General features: G+C 40.5%; 1 protein-coding gene across 2 annotated transcripts in view; it reads left to right on the plus strand.

Moving 5' to 3' along the window:
- Positions 1 to 17,693, plus strand: part of LOC105934503 (contactin-4) — a 229,955-nt gene that overhangs the window by 196,146 nt on the left and 16,116 nt on the right. For both annotated transcript variants that reach the window (XM_036152151.1, XM_036152152.1), the window contains exons 18-20: positions 777 to 847; positions 3,708 to 3,942; positions 4,053 to 4,168. In XM_036152151.1, the coding sequence (XP_036008044.1) occupies positions 777 to 847; positions 3,708 to 3,942; positions 4,053 to 4,168 (422 nt within the window). The remainder of the gene's footprint in view (positions 1 to 776; positions 848 to 3,707; positions 3,943 to 4,052; positions 4,169 to 17,693) is intronic.

Raw genomic sequence — 17,693 nt, forward strand, 5'->3', positions numbered from 1 at the left:
CCACAGGCAGTCAGCTCTTCTGTCAGCTGCTCAGTCAGCTCATTCTTCGCAGCTTTGTAGCTCCAAATCATTGCTAACGTTTTAGCATAAAGCCTACCGTGTTTACAACCTGGCTGTTTTTCTTGTGACCTGTTTGATTTATGACTTTGCTCTTGGAGATATCTCAATAGACTGGTGAAATTTACCACTGTTCCATATTATCTGAGTTTGTAGATAGTGGCTCTCAGTTTGTGCAGTGTGTTAGAGTCCCAAAGCCTTAAAAATGGGTTTGAAACTTTTCCAGACGGATGTTTCTTATGTATTGTTGATTTTTTTTAAAATTGGGGCAAAATTTGTTGTTTTTTTTAGATCTACCATCAGACTTTACATTGTTATACAGATTTTATTTAAGTGAGTTTGTTTGGAACAGCCAGTAGTGAGTCCTGTGTGTGTCTTGTGAATCTGGACCAAACAAGTTAAAGCCAATTCATTCATGATATAATACAATGAGTAATTCGATTTTCACATGAAGCCAGGTTGGTTTGGTTGTTTTTTTCCTTGATAAATGAAAACATCAAGGGAAAAAGACTGCACTCTGTATTTACTCATTATCTTTGTCAACATTCAAATAGCTTGAATGCTTTGAAATGTTTATGTGTGACAGAATCCTAAATGAGAATAAATCTGTAAGGGGAAAATACTCTTTCACAGCTCTGTAACTAAAAGGTGCGCGTCTATAACAGAAGATCCAGCACCTGGCTCCGTTGGTGATTATGTTTCCTTTTTTTTCTGTTCAGCGCCCAAGGTTGCACCGGTTAATGTGAGTGGCGGCGGGGGAGCTCGAGGAGAGCTTGTCATTACGTGGGAGGTGAGTGGATGATTTTCGACCGAGCGTTCGCTGTGGCAGAGTGTCCTCCCTTTGATGAGAGATGAACTCTGGCAGAGTTACTGTTCCTGCAGAGGACTGGCTTCAGTGGGAACGCTTTTTAATTAAAAGCAGAGCATTTTCTGATTTGCTGCATGCTGACTCCCTGTGTTGTGTAAATCTAAATGAGGATGCTGGAGCCTGAGCAAGTTGGAGCGTTTAAATCTGGACTTTGGTGACAACTTTACTTTTTCTAGATCTCCAGTACCTAAAAAAAGTATTCATACCAATTTAAGATTAGAAACATTTTCTTTAAAGAAAACACAGCAGGTGTGGTTATTGGAAGTGGCATACAGTACCCTGCTAAATTAATCATACAGCTCAAACATTTCCTCATTTCCTCATTACAGCCGTAGCCTTGATTTTGTTTTATTAGAATTTGACATATTAGACCCACACAATGTTGTCCATCATTGTGAAGTGAAATAAATAACTAAAAATCTGATGACCGAAATAAAATCCACTTCAACTGGTTGCCTTTAACAACCCTTATTAGTAAATACATTCCTTCCATTCATCCTTATGCTGATTCAAGATCAGGTTGCAGGGTTAACAGGTCCAGGAAAGTCCTCACATCTCTATTCCTAGAAGCACTGCAGCTTATTATGGAGAATCCCAATGTGTTACCCACCCAGAAGGAATATGTACTGTAAGTACCTCCAACAAAATCTGAGTCTGTCCCAGGGTCCTGTCCCAGTGGGACATGACTGAAAAAAAAAAAAAACTCAAGCGAGGCTCCAGGAAGATCTTGATCAGATGCCCAAACCCCTCAAATTATTTCTTTCAATAAGAAGGAGCAGCAGATGTACCTCTGTCTGTCAGACTGAACCCAGCCACCATAAAGATGTACTTCATATCTGCTGTGTTCATCCAGCATCATGTTGTTTTAGTCATGAGATCCATATGTCAGGACCAGAGGTGACAGTTGGAACGCAGATCGACCTCTAAATCAAGAGCTTTGCTTTTTGGCTCAGCTCTTTCTTCACCAAAACAGTGGAGCAGCACCCATATTACTGTAGATACAGCCCCGATCCATCATTCTCTCCCTCCATCCTACTATCGCTTTTGAACAAGAAATCAAGATGCTTAAACTCCTCTGCTTGAGACAGAAACTTATCCCCAGCCACCAGGGAGCTGTCCAACTATTTCCAGTCAAGAACCACAGCCTCAGGCTCTGAGAAGCTGACTCTCATCCCACCCCTTCACACTCGGCTGCGTACAGCTGAGGGTCCATTATTAAGGTCCTTGCCTGAACATATCAATAAAACCACATAATTGGAGACCCTGGAGTTCCCAAACCAGACACCCTCCTCATCACAATTAAACCTGAGCCCCCTTTTATCAAACTCCACAAACACGATTGAGACAAGGCCAGCCTTGACAGAATCAAGCCCACACTTGGAACAATTTTGACCTTGCATCAGAAATGTGGATAAACATATTGCTTTAGGTCAGAGCTTCTCAAATAGGGAGTGGTGTGAAGTTATTGCAGGGTGGCACAAGAACAGCCTTGCCTTCTTTTTGTCAATAAAATACAGACCTTATAAATAATTCTAAATGTGACAACAGGACCCCCTGCTATTTGGTCTGTACCTGTGGTCAGCAGTATAACAAATGCTATTAACAAACTTCTATGTAACTGAAGTTGGTCTTTAATATTGATGACTTGATATTATTTTTGCCATATGAGGTTAATATTGACTGCAGGAATGAATCGTGCTATAAACCTTTAATATTGTTGTTAATATTATATAATGCAAGCCCTTGCCTTGAAAATGTTTCCTTCTTCGTGTGTGTGTGTGTGTCTGGGGGGGGGGGGGGGGGGGGGGGTGTTACAGCAAACATTTGAGAGCCATTGCTTTAGGTAATCTAGGACCGGATAGCCCATGAAAGCACCTTGACCTTGGCACAGGAGCTCGGGAGTTCGTCCCTTCACCCGTTCAGAGGGCCCGGTGGTGCCGATTTCTGTCATCTCTGCTTCTGTCAGTCTGCCCCAGGGCAGCTTTGGCTTCAGTGTAGCTCACGATTGTCGGCGTGTAAATGTGTGTGGCCGTATGTACTAAGAAGCGCTTTGGGGTCTTCTGACTTCTGTAGGCCATTTAACATTAAGTTACCATGTTTGGAACCCTAGATTCACCCAACACCTACAACAAATCGATGGAGGGACACACCAGCATTCCTTTCCCAATATCTGTAGACTCCCATGACCCTTTTAAAGGCTCAGCAAGACTGAAGATGTGGTCTGCCAGTGTGTTATTTGTTATCAGTATAAATACAGACTTAGTTTGTCAGAGAACATTGGTGGACAAATAGCATCATATAGACAAAGAAACACATCAAACAGGTCAGGAATGTTGCAGAGAACTGTAACTTTAAAGCAACTTTTGAACATCTGACGCAGCACTGTTCAATCCATCAGCCGGAAGTGGAAAGAAGGATGATTGTAAACCTATAATACTGTCTCATTTTCCTTATGGTAAGATTTCATTCCAGTGTTTTAACTAAAAATATATTTTTTTACACACAGTGGACAACTGGCCTGGTTCAGTTCTTTTGAGTGAAAATTTTAAACTATGCCTAACTTTGTGTTAGTCTATTACATAAAATCAAAACAAAATAAATTACGTTTATGTGGTCATAATGTGGCCAGTTGTGAAAAACAGTTTAAACTGTAAGATTTTACAGTACAAGGCAGTAATGGTGAAAGTGCTTATAGGCGCTGTGAGTATTGCGAACGAACCTAATTCAGTTACCGCTCAGATGTTTTTGGACAGAGGTGTAAATTTGCTTTCTTTTGTCTCAGCCGGTTCCAGAGGAACAGCAGAGTGGAGAGGAATTTGGCTACCTCGTGGCTTTCCGCCCACTTGGCAGCAGCACGTGGGTCAAGACGGTGCTGGCTTCAGCGGACGTGTCCAGATATGTGTACAGGAACGACAGCCTTGCGCCGCTGTCCCAGTTTGAAGCCACTGTGGGCGTGTACAACAGCATGGGAGAGGGGCCGTTCAGCCGTGTCGTAAAAGTGCTCTCTGCCGAGGAAGGTGAGCTGTTTGCGCTGTAAACAGGAGGAACAGAAGATCAGGACAGATTCCAGAAGAGGTGCGGTGGTGCTATTAACTGAAACTAAGTATAATTCATCTGTCCTCCACAGAGCCATACGCGGCACCGTCGAGAGTATGGGCTCGCTCTTTGTCTGCCTCTGAGGTTGAGGTGTACTGGGAACCAGTTCCTCCCAGGACCAGCTCTGAGAAGATCATAGGGTACGAGGTATGAAACAGAAATTTAAAGCTGGAGTGCTACAAGGAATTTTCAAAGAAGGAGCCAATCACAGAATGAGAGACCGTGTAATAAGCTGGCACATTTTAAATATATCAGTGCCAGTGGTAACAACCTGGAAATACTCATTGGAATATTGAGTGTGTTAGCGCGACAGGCCTTTAATGTGCCAATTGAGCAAGTAAAGGGGTCTTTTGGTAGCTGCTCTAGGATCCATAAACATTCCAAGTCTACTTCTCTCTGATAGTTGCCTAGAAAATACAGAAATGAAATAGAGGAAAGTGTGAACATCATACATCATTCCCATTGACAACAATCTCTCTCCTGAGGTGTAGCTCAGATAAAAATACCATTCCCTGCTAGAACTGAGATGTCTTACTTGGGAGGCTATGCCCAGGTGGCCTGACCTGTACAGAGAGGCATGAAGCCAACTATATTGGTAGCCACACTTATTGTTGTAGGACAGGGGCAGTTTAGTGCAGGTCTAAAACAGGAATTTCAAGAAGTACATTCACTTTGATTGTTTTTTTTTTTTAATGTTGAAAACACATTTTTTATGTTTGTGGTGCAGTATTTTCTATAACTATTTATTCACGATTAGTTTTTTTGTAGATTGCAGAAAGTGAATCCACATGAACAAAATGAAAAAAAAAAGTTGGATATTGATACAGTTCTCTGCAAAAGTAAACATACCAACCCCATACTATTTTACTGGGGATTTCATAATAGAACATAAAGTGGTGCATGATTGTAAACTAACAGGAACTATTTTTTACTAAAAAAAATCTGAAATGATGCCACATTTCTCCCCCCTTTCCTTTGATACTCCAAAACCAAATCCAATTAAACCAATTTTCAACCTTTCCTGCAATATCAGTTCTAAGTCTTTTGGGGTATGTTTCTACCACCATTGGATATTTACAATGTGGATGAAGAATCTCTGTGAATGTCTTATTTCATAGCTTGCCAAAAGCTCACTCAGTTGAATTTTGGTCTGGTCTTTGCTGGGTCATTTTAACAGTTGTGTAGATCCTTTGGATAAGTTCTTCTTTGTTGAAATGTTTTGTCTCCAACCATCTTTAAATGGGGGGTGGAGGGTGGGTGGGTGGATGGCCTCCGGGTTCAATTGTCCCCCTTTTATAATGTTGTTATTGTGAGCCCAACTCAGCTGTCGAGGAACTATGAACAGTCATCAGAGTACCAAAGATCAGTTGGTAGGCTGTGGGTCCTTTCTTGCATGTGGGCAACCAATTTTGATTGACACCGTTAAACTTGGTGTGTATGTGAAGGTACTACTTATAAGGCTAAGTTTGCCTGAAATACCCAGACTGAAGTGGTTTTCAACAACAAAGAACCCGTCCAGAGGACATGCTCATATTTTTTCTTTCTGGATTATTGAGGTGCATCAGGACAGTCCATTCCATTATTGTATGTTTTGGGTTGTCATCCTCCTGGAAGGTTAACCACAACTCTGGTCTCAAGTCTTTTGCGACATCTAGCAGCTTTTCTTCCAGGTTTGACCTGTATTTACCCACCCATCTTCCCTCAAATTTGGTTACCTTTGCTTGCTCTGGTGCATAAAAGCATCCCCACAACATGATGCTGGCACCACCATGTTTAACTATAGGGATAGTGAAATCAGGGCCATTTGTACTCCACTAGACACAGTGTTTTGACGATTTAGCAAATCGTCAATAGAAAAAGTGAGGTGAGTCTTCATTGCTTCCCACATGAAAAAAGGAATAGGACAATGGGAAAAAGCCATTGGAAGAACACAACTTCCGAAGGACCCACATTTGTGCTCTTAACACTTTTCTGCAGAAGACTGAGTCATTTGTACGAACAAAATAGATCAAGGAGCTAACAGATGGACTTTACCCTCGCAAGCCGCTGGTACTGAATGTGAAATCACAGACCCGACACCGGACCATAGACCAGACCCTAAACAGGTGTTAACCTGACCGGACCGATCAGATCCTAAGCAAGTTGGACCTGACATCAGATACAGAGCTCCACTTGCAGGATCGCACAGTCATGCGAGCATAATGTCTCATTTATCGTTTTACTATTATTATTATTGCAGTGTCCTTAATTTCAAAGGGCTCCAGTTCAAACGGAGAAGGTTTATTGTTACTCATTGCTGTTTTTGCTGAACAGACCCAGCGTTAAAGGACTTAGTGTATGTCACTTACCCAGAATACATTGCAGCATAAACAACATGCGTAAACATGTGACAATATTTTATTTAAAGTTATAAAAATTAGGCAGCTTACAGTATTTTTACTGCATTGTTCTTCCGTCTAAAATGGATATGTCCCAAATAAAGTCTTTTGTTACAACTAATTGTGGATCCCTTTAAATAATGACTTCCAATTGCTTTACAGTGAGTTGAGTTGTGAGTGATTCTGGCAGAATTTGTTTTAAAGTAGATGGGTAGACCTCAGTAGGTGAGTAGCTAAGGCTGCAAACGTTTTTTCTTCATTTTTTTCAGGGGGAAGGGGCATAGTTGGTGTGAGTAAAAAAAAGTGATAGAACACTCCAGTTTAACCTTGCTCTCCCTAGTGGATCGGTTGAAGTAACTGCTAGAAAGACAGATGAATGGCAGATGTGTGTAAAGGTCCCTCGGAGGATTAAAAAAAAGTTTAAATCAGGTGGAAGGTAATATTTTTTGTCCAAAGAAGTATTTTGTTTTTCTAAAATAAGTATCCCACAAAGTGCAGTTGAAACGAGAGCCTTGAAAGATCAGCTAAGTCACAGCGAGCCACACAGGACAGTGAATAAGAGATGCATGCTGCTCGGGAGCCACCACTCCTGGTCTAGCCACTCTTCCATAAAAAACAGATTACTGGACGTCACCAAATATAATCCTTGCAACTGATTCTCCCACCTGAGCTTCTGGATCTCTGAAGCTCTTCCAGAGGTACCATAGTGTTGTATAGTTAATGTGGAGCTTAAGGCGGGATTTCAATCGGAAGAAACTCTACTGCCTACCTCCCATCCAATCAGAAACTCATCCGCCTTCGTCGCAAGCCAATCAGCTTTGAACTGCTCCTTCTCGAAGCCAATCAGCATCCTGGGTTCATCTTAAAAGAACTCCACATCCTCGTCTCGGCCTTCTGCACAGCGGGCAAGTGGTGGCTGCGCGTGTCTGGTTTGGACTCTGATGACCGGATTCAACCCACCTCCATCCCCTTCTCCACCATCGTAGCAAGCTCCGCCTGGCTTTCCTACGGTCCTCCTTCAACCTCGTCCCTATCAGAGTGTAATTCCTCCCAGACTCTTACGGAATTCCCTGTCACTCCTTAAAACGGTCCGGCAGAAGACCGCCATGTTGAGCCTGGTTCTGCCAGAGGTTTCTTCCCACAGGGGAGTTTTTCCTCTCCACAGTCGCTTCATGCTTGCTCATCATGGACAGTTCATGCAAACCTGTGTTTATCAAGTTGGACATCTAGCTCAAACAGATCATCATATGGACTGAACAAAATTTAGTTTATCTCCACTCCACCACCAGTTTCAGGCCTGGGGGGGGGAACATCCCTATTCTCATATACCTGCTTATGCATATTGAAGTATAATTCAACGCTTGCAGTGTTTCTTGCCGAGGTCTGAGCGCCAAAGTCTTAAATGGGGGGTCTGCATCGACGCCGTCGGTGAAGTCGCTTCTCGTTTCAAAGTATCCATGTGTTTTTGCCTGTTTTTCCCTGCCATTCACTATATGCGCGCGAGAAAGCAACAACAAAAAACCGCGTGTCAACGTCAAATAAACGCAAGTAACGCAAGCATATCGAGTTAGCAAGCATTTCAGTTTAAAGTTCTTCCAGCATGGAATATGACAGAAACAAGTTAGTTGGAACCACTGCCAAGTTAAACTTTGGTATTGAACATAAAATGGTAATGCTGCTCCCTGCTGTTACCTCAGAAATTGCCTGTTTTTGGTAGATTTTTTCCCCATAAAGAGAATTCCCTGTCAGTGGCAATAAGCTTTAATTTATTATTATTGCTATTTTTTGTTTTACATGTTTAAGTTGAGCTTTACACTAAATATGTGTTACTGATAAGTGCTACAAATGTTACAACACTTTTGTTCATATGGCAGCAGAACATTAAAATAAAAGTGCTCTTTACACTACTTTTGAATTCATTCTTGGAGTTTGTAAATACAATGCGATTAATCGCGATTAATCGCGATTAATCAGTGCGATTAATCGCGATTAAATATTTTAATGGTTGCCCAGCCCTAATTGTATCAATAAATTCTTCTAATTGCCTTTTCTATCCGTGTGAGTTTTTCAGATTGAATTGTACATATGTTCCTAACGTTCTGGCAAAAATCACTAATACTGGTTTCCCTGATTTATAAGTACCGGCTTTAAATTCACCCGCAATAGAGTTTTGAGCTCCTGCTGTGTATACTGTATGTAACATAAGTAAATAATAAACAACGGGTGCTTTGGAAGCGGATCTTCCTGACCTCATCATTCGCCTCATATGTCAACCAGAATATTACTTTGCACCTGTCCAATATTGTTCGATTCAGATGATGAATTGAACAGAGCTCTGTGAGATGTTCAGATGTAGGAATATTGCTTCATAGCCTAACTCTTCTTAACATTTTTTCACCGCTTTTTCACTGACCTGTCATCTGTGTTCCTATCCTCATGATACTGCTGTTTGTTCCCTAATGTTTAAACTGAACAGCATTCTTAATACTGAGATACTGGAAATAATGTATTATTTTCCATCCATTTTCCCAGTCTATGTTCCTTCAAATCGGTCTTTTAATATAAAATCCCAACAGAATACATTTAAATTTGTGCTTGTAACGTGAAAAAAACATGAAAAAGGTTAAAGGGTGTGAAAACGTTTGTAATTCACTGGAAATGAACAAAGTCTTTAAATGAACAGCCTGCCAATGCTTTTATTTGCTGAACAAAACAAAACGGCACTCTTTGACCTGCACACATTTTAATGTACAATCTGCTGCCTCTGTTATCGGGTTGTTTAATATGGAAGAAAGATAAAGAATGCAGCACTAGAACGCTGGCTATGATGCCAGCAGGTGACTTCATGCGACAGCATCAGTCAGTACATTTCACTTTGCTGGAACAAGTTCTAAAAATAGCCGCTCAGGAAAATACACTAGCTGTGACAGGTTTCACTTTCCATTGTAAATTCTTAAGATTTACATATGGGTTTATTTTAGGAAGCCTTGTTGAAACCTAAAATGTTTAAAGCACTATTACTACAATTAGTTTTTATTTATTTTTTGCTATTATGATTATGATTGTGCTGAATTCATGCATCTGATCAAGGTAATACCTCTTTAAGCCAAATACCTTTATTCATCCCTAAATAATATAGAGGGCTTAATGGAGGTACCTGGCTAGCGGTTATTCGTTGGCCGCTGTACTATGGTCCCTGACCACATGTCTCACAGCCAGTGTTTCTCCAAGCTTTGTTTTCCGTTCAGCTCTATTGTCTGTTGATTAATTGTGTTTCTTGTACCAAGATCAGACCATCGTCGTAGCATGATTGTTCATTTGCTTGTTAATTGCAGGGCCAAAGAAAAACAATAAACTATCTCTCTCTCTAAAGGCTTTCGGTCATTTGTTTCAGCTGAAAGTATTTGAATGCACAAAAGTATTCCCACCCCTTCAACTTACAACTACAAACGTCAATGTATTTTATTGGGATATTATGTGACAGATGAACACAAAATAGTGCTTTAATGGGAAGCACGTTAAAACATGTTTTGAAGTCATGCCAAAAGGCAAATGTGTGGAAGGAACGCCTGATGAGACCTGAAAACTGTGTAGCAAAAACTCTGCACATCTCCATAAACATCCAATCCCTACAATGGAACATGGTATTGGCAGCCTCGTGCTTTCAGGAAACTCAGAGTCACCGCACAAAAGCAAAGACATAAATCATAGAACTAAGTCAGAAAATAAAAACTGAAACTGTACAACAAAATAGGAAATTTCAAAGAAATAAGCCATGGTCAGATTGGTATAAAAATACCAGCGTGGATGGAGCTAAAGACAGAGCAATCCTTGAAGAACTATTAGATAAACACACTGCAATAGACCTTCGGTTGTAATTGCAGTAAAGGTGGTTCTCCAAAGCAATCCCTATTGTCAGCTGAATACAAAAGCATTCTCTCTTTTCAGCCTCTTCTTTGTAAAATCTTGGTTGTCCTTCCACTTCATAATTATGAACTACTTGGCATTGGTCCATTGCATCAAATTGCAGTAAACTACATTAAGGTTTGCGGTTGTAGGTCACAAAATGTAGAAAGGTTTAAGTGGAGTAAATGGTTTCGCGAGACACTGCGTGGGATGGTTGTATGGAGCTGTGATGGATGGAGTCGTATTTCACAGCCTCTTGAAGAATTTTGTCATAATCTGTGGGGTTGCTGCTGGACCAAAGTCCAGACAGGCAGGCAGCACGGTGAGATGAAATATGTAATGAAACAAAGGAGCAAGGAGCATGAGGCATGGAACAAAGGCAAAAACACAGACATGTGCATCTGAGGAGTGAACAGAAACAGACAATCCAGCAATGAGACAATAACAAACCGGGGCTAAAGTGTGGAGCAAAACAAGCGAGAGCCATGCGTGATGATGGGCAAACACATGTGAATTGAATGAGCTGACAGTGGAGTGGCAGAGAGTGGGAAACAGGAGGAGAAATCCCAATTTACATGAATAGAACTGATGGAATGAATAGACAAAGAACACAGTAACAAACCCCAAAGTCCTCCACATCTTGATACATTTGACCATATTAACAGCTCTTGAACCCTATTAACTTAAATGTATCCTTTTTAAATTCATGATTTTTACAGGATTGATGTATCTTCTGAAATAGGTTTTGCATGGGTGATCTAAACATCTGACAACTAAGAGTGGACTGAAAGGACAGTGAAGAGAGTGTGTAATAGTCACTCTTCTTTAAGCCCTGCTTTGTCACCATCACTTTCCTCAGATAAAACAGTCTAATTACCTGAGAGCGCCCTGCTGCAGTACACTCACCAGCCAGTGATTAACTGGATTTTGTTGCTGAGCCGGCAGTGTACAGGTTGCTTAAACTTTCTCGGTGAAAGTAGATGCCTGCAGCTTCAGAACAGCCCAATGGAAGACATTAGAACAATAGGGAGCTAGTTCAAGTGAGATAAGTGATGACCCGCTGTGTTGATGCGTAGTATCGCCACAGGGAAGCCCTTTTGTACACAAGTCATTATAAATGTTGTTAAGGTAAGAGTATAAGGCTACGCTGTTGGGTGTTGCTCAGTGGCTGTTATATAGCAAAGATCCTTTTACCGAACAACGTGAAGTTTAGATCTTTGAAAACCTTACAGGTACATCTCAAAAAGTTAGAACATCTTTGTAAAAGTTAAATATTTTTACTCACTTTTTTCTTCAGAAAGTGAAACTCATATATTTTAGATTCAGTACACGCCAAGCGCCTTATTCCTTGTCATTTGGGTGATTACGGCTTGTGCAAATTAAAAATCTAAAATTCAGCATCTCAGAAAATTAGAATATTACATAAGATTAATAAAGAGTAATTTAAAGAGAAATGCCAAGCTTCTTAAAAGTATGTTCATTAATACGGATTCAATACTTGGTCATGGCTCCTTTTACGTGCATTATTGCATCAGTGCGACGTGGCATGATGACAATCCATCTGTAGTTCTTCTGAGATGTTCAGGAAGCTCAGCTGAGCCTGGTTTCTCTCTTTGTCCTCTTGACAATACTCCATAGAGTCTCTATGTGGTTCAGATCAGGCCATAGAACAGTGACATAGATCCAGCTTTTGGAACTTTTGGCAGTGTAGGTCGGTACCAAGTAATGCTGGAAAATTAAATCAGCCTCTTCATTATGTTTGTCAGCAGAAGGAACCATGAAGTGCCAATCAAAGAGCTCCTATCTTAGCCTAAAATGCTTAGGAGACAACAGAAATGGGAGGAGGTGTGGTTGTCCCCTGCTGCTAGGTGTGAGGCTGTCTTCTAAGAGCTGTGATTGGTTGATAGTTGGGCCGCTAAAACAAAGAAATTCCCCGTATGGAGATGATAAAGTATTTCTTATCCACATATAGATAATTGTATGAATGTTAATGAAGTTCATGTGCTAATTTCCTCCATTGTTTAAGTGGTGGATCAGCCAAACATCTCTCTGTTTCCACCATCTAAGACTGCTTAACACAGTCTTAGGCTCACTCCAATTCCTCCTCACTACTCGTTCACTTTGAGAGGTCTCTTATGGCCAAGGAGGCATTGTAAATAACTTTTATCTTACCAAAGTAAAATTGTAAGAAAAATCATAGAATTTGAGAAACTCTACAATCTTTCCTAAGATGACATCACTAATAGCTACTTTTAGTCTTAGGATTCTTTGTGAACATGGGCACTGGTAACTGGCTGTATTGACTGTGTACTTCAGAGAGCTCAGTGGACCAACACCAGCAGATGATATTTTACCCCAAACTGTCACTGACTGAAAGCTTCACACTGGACTTCAAGCAACAAGAATTCTGTGTCCACTCCTTCTCCAGACTCTGGGACCTTGATTTCCAAATGAAATGCAAACTTAAGTTTTATCTGAAAACAGGACATTGGACCACTGAGCAACCGTTCAGTTCTTTTCTACTCAGCCCAGGTAAGTCGCTCCTGATGTTGTCTCTGGTTCAGGAGTGGCTTGTGGCATGTGTCATTTGTAGTCGTCTGTGAAGAGTGGCTCTTGATCCTGTTTCCCCTGCTACATGTGTTTTTAACAATTGGAAAATTTCACCACTTTACTACCAAAGGCCAGTGGACTGCACAGCCGTTAGCTGTCCCACCAGCAGATTTTCTGACTGGAGCTGTGAATCTGTTCGGCCCATCCAGAGTTACCCTGGGCTTTTTTGCTGTTTGATGTTCTCCTTCACTTCACTGTCATTTTTTGTGGATATCCATTTCTTGGTAGGCTTGCAGTTCTACCATACTCTTTATATTTTCAGAAGTATTTTATATTTTCAGTTTTATTACCAAGCACTGCTTAAGACATATCCACAGCTTTCTCCATGACCTGTCTGCTGTCTTCATGATCCTATTTGTTCTTTAACAAACACCTGAGACCTTCATGGAAAGCCTGGATTCATACAGAGATGAAACTCCTCAAAGGTGGACCCTATCAACTAATTAGGTGACTGAAGGCGATTGGTTTCTATTGAATTTCATTTGGGGTTCAAGAGTAAAGGGGACTAAAGACATGCACCCTTTTTGTAAAACATTTTATTCATGTACTGTTGTTTTCCCCTCACTTCAAAATTATATTCTAATTTGAGTTGGTCTATCACATCATTTCTCATTAACCTACATTATATTTGTGGCTTTAAAGCAGTGCTCTAAGTGGGCTAGTATGCACCGGTACACAGTCCACTATGAGAATCTCTCCCTCAGCTGTACGCTGGGACTTTTTTCCAGCGTACGGCGCGCACTGGGACGTTTTCTTTTTTTTGCCAGCAGTCTGTACCCCACAGCACACCCCCAACCTCTCCACAGTCTACAGCTTGTAGCTTATTCTGTTGATAAAACAAAATATTGCCTCAAAAGGAAACCATTGTTTTGGCGCACAACGCTTGCCCTACGTTGAAGTGTATGGAAGTGCTTCAGACTAGAGAGGAAAATTGGAGGAAAACGACCAGGGCTGTGATGTTGACCCGGCTTCAAGTGGACCCGAACTGAAGCAGAGTTGAATGACAACAGCCGTCCTTCACTACACAAGAAGACAGAGATCAGACTCCGTAAACTACCGTTAGGGCATCCAACGGGGAACCTGGAACTGCACAAACGCCTGGGACATATTGGTAGATAGGAGGTAAGATCAGGGGCGGTGCTAGCCATTTGGTGCACTGAGCGCAAATGCTTTGTGGTTCAACCCCCCCACCCCCATACATTTATAATACATTCGTCATTGCATTTATCTTTATTTCCAAAATAACTTTTCATTATTAATGTTTTGAAAACAGTTGCAATACGTTAGAGGAGAGATTAACATCCTGGTAAAACAGTAAACAAATTTTACATCAACAATGCTGCCTAAACTCCCACACAAGATAACTATTTTACCCATCATGGAGGAAGATTAACAAAAGCAACGGATTTCAAGCAATATTAAAACCAGGAAACAAATAAAGTGCAATGAATGAAATTCAGCAATGGGAAGTGTAATCAATGAAATTCAGCAATGGGAAGTGTAGTACAGAAGTAGGACTCCAGTAAAGTGTGAGATTAGGATTTATGGATTATATTGTTTTGTACTTGTTTGATGCAGACCCTTAAAATCTGACTATACAGAGGAAACTCAGCCATATGATCATGACAAGTTTTATTTTCCTGAGGATGATTCATTAGGAGGAGCTCATTAAAACCAACAATCCTCAAAGTTTGAAGAATGTGTCGTAATATTTAAGATTAACAGACTTTAGTGCTGCAATTAAGATTAAATCATTTTTGAATGTACCAGGCTGAACATGGAATCAGTTCTCATGTCTTTGTTGCTTTTGCATTTATCATTTTTTTATGTTTTTCATTTGTTCAAATATCTTTAATGTTGCTTCAGTAGTAAATTACAGTAACTGTGGAATGATTATTTGCTACTTTATTTTCTGTACTGTAACCCCCCCCCCCCCCCTCACACACACACACACACTCATTTCTTTCTGTTCTGTCCCTCTCAGCCACTACTGAGGGGCACTCAGAGCGGCTGTTAGTGCAGAGAGGTGGACAGGTGGCAGCGCAGAGTGGAGCTGTCTCCCTGACTTTTTAAGAAATTGGAGAAAAAGCTGAAAAAGAGAACAAAATAATATGCAAACTACATCGCAGGCGCAGCCCAAGAAGTACAGAAACATGTACCTTAATTGCACATAAAACGAATTACACCATTAAAAGAAAATTTCGCACATTATCTCTGAAAGCCCTAGTTTCAAGGTTTTTTTCAACATTTATGTCACTTTCAACAACTTATGTCTTTGTTGAAGTATCACCTGCAGCCTAGCTTTTTTAACTCTCTTTTTTCTTGGGTTTTAAAGCATTAGTGGCTCGTTTTTCACAGAGTAGGCTGACAAGAAAGGGTTTTTGTTGAGAGAGGGGGAAAGACATGCGGTAAAGGACCTCAGGCCGGGATCGAACAAGTCAGCCGCACCGAGAACTAAGGCCTCTGTATATGGGTCGCGCTCACTACCCCTGCCCCATCGGAGCACGCCCATAGTGTAGCTTTTTTTCTCTACAAAATGACACCCTAAGTTCATGAAGCGGGGCATCAAGGTAGAGACTGGAGACAGGTCCATGTTATTCTTGAGCAAATATTTTTGGTTTGAATTGCTTATGTAGTAACATGCTTTACACATTTTTAATTTAAATATATTGCTATTATAATTATGATGATTCTCGGGCGGAACGCCTGTGCTGGCTAGGATAATACCACTTAAGTGGCATGGGTTTGTTGAGGTCATTCCTAATACTAAGAAATATATATTTTACAGAAGGAAACAATAACAGTAATAAGCTTACAGAAATGTTAAGTTGGACTTATCACTTTTTAATGTTTTTTGAGGGTCTTTGATTTTATATCTTTATTTGTTTCAATGCTATTTTTCATGACCATGTTAATGCTATGAGGCTTGAAGTTAATAAAAGTGGCTTCATGATAATCTGACTTTGGCTCATGTGGATTCGATTTAGAACTGGCTTTGTTTTTTTGGTCTTTGAAATTTCCATACAATAAAAACTAGTGCTCTATAGATCAATTGATAGATCTACTGAAAAATATTATCTTCGTGGAAACTAATGCATGTGTGTTGGTACTACACTGAACTCCTCATTGTCACTGAAAACCATGGTAGTCCATGGTCATAGAGACAAAGCTTTACATACATACAGGTGCTTGCAAAAGTGTTCACACTCCTTGAACTAAAACTACAAACTTGAATGTGTTTCATTGAGATGGTCAAGACCCCCTAACTCAATACCATTATGTGAAAGACCAACACAAAGTAGCACAATCTTGTTAAGTGGAACAAAAAAGGATTAGATAAAAAGGTTTGTTTCGTTTTCTAGTCTTTTCTAACCTATAAATGATTTACTTCCTGGAGGTACTTCCTGGCCCATGATGCAGTGCAGTCATCATCATGGGCCAGGAAATGTTGGTGATTCTTCAAGATGCATTCCCTACTAATTCTCCCATTTCCAAGGTCGTCCAGTAGTGCAGCATCAGTTGCACAGCATTACGCATGAGTGTCACTGCGGCATATCAATGGTATACATCGGGGAGGAGAATATAATGGTGGAATACCCTGATAAAATGTTGTGCAGTGTTGTGTTCAAGATTTAAGTTGGCTTATGGGCATTTATTGTTATTTGAAAGGTTCTTATGCATAGTTGGGCTCACCAGCGCAAGCATAATTGACCCTGCGGTTTTGGATGCTTATGATAAATCGATCTATGATTAATGTTTGATATGGAGTGAAATTGAACTTCTAAAAGGGACAATGATCCAGTGTGGCTGCAGTTGACTATTTCCCTATCTGCATCGCCAGTTCCCCTGTCTCTAAAATTAGCATGGGCATAGGTGAGAGTTCGCGTGAGGGACGGCACATTCTGATGTCAAGTTTTTTTTTTTTATAGATCACTGTTTTTCCGTGGAAAATGACGTATACAAGCCTTATTCTCCATTTTGTGCATGCACAAGCTTTATAAAGGACACCCTAGATTTGTGGCCTCCATGATTAATAGTTCTATTGGCATATTCTCTCACCTAAGCTGTCGATCTCAGCAGGTCATCCAGAGTTACTGTTGGTCTCTTGGCTGCTTCTTGAATGAGCTCCTTCCAAGGCCTGCCAGCTTGCATTTGTGCCATACTTTTTCCATTTTCAAACTTTTTTTAAAGTCCTACATTAGATTTTCGAAGTCTGGGATATTGATTTTTAACTCAGTTTGAAACTTCTCCACAATTGAATATCTGACCTGTCTGCATGAGGTTGTTTTCACTGATGTTTTCTTCCCGGATTTCCTCTGATACCCTCACAGAAAATCCGGGGTCCTCCTGAAATGGAAGTTGACATAAGTGGGCCCTATTAAAAAATTAGGTGTGTTTGGAAGTCAGTTAATTGCGCTGGACATGATTGAAGTATATCAGAGCTAAATGAGCTGGATACAAAAGCAAGCAGTGCTTTGTTTTCATTTATTTTTTTTACAAATAAAATTCAAATTCATTTTCACGTTGCAGTTATGCTAAGCACAATGTTTTCAATTAATGTAAAGTCCCAAAAAAACATTACATTTTGTGGTTGTACTGCGATAATAAAAATTGAAAGAAAAAAAACATTCCTCAGCAGATTAATATCACAAAGCTTCACTTGTCCATTGTTGATGGTATTTGGGGAGAGTAGAAGAGCTCATTCCTTGTCTGTGTTTCCAATAAGCAGCCACAGGTCCATAACATATCCCTGTTGGAAGGGTCTTTTTTTGTCAAGC

Source organism: Fundulus heteroclitus, chromosome 20, assembly GCF_011125445.2.
Source record: "Fundulus heteroclitus isolate FHET01 chromosome 20, MU-UCD_Fhet_4.1, whole genome shotgun sequence".
Lineage (NCBI taxonomy): Eukaryota > Metazoa > Chordata > Actinopteri > Cyprinodontiformes > Fundulidae > Fundulus > Fundulus heteroclitus.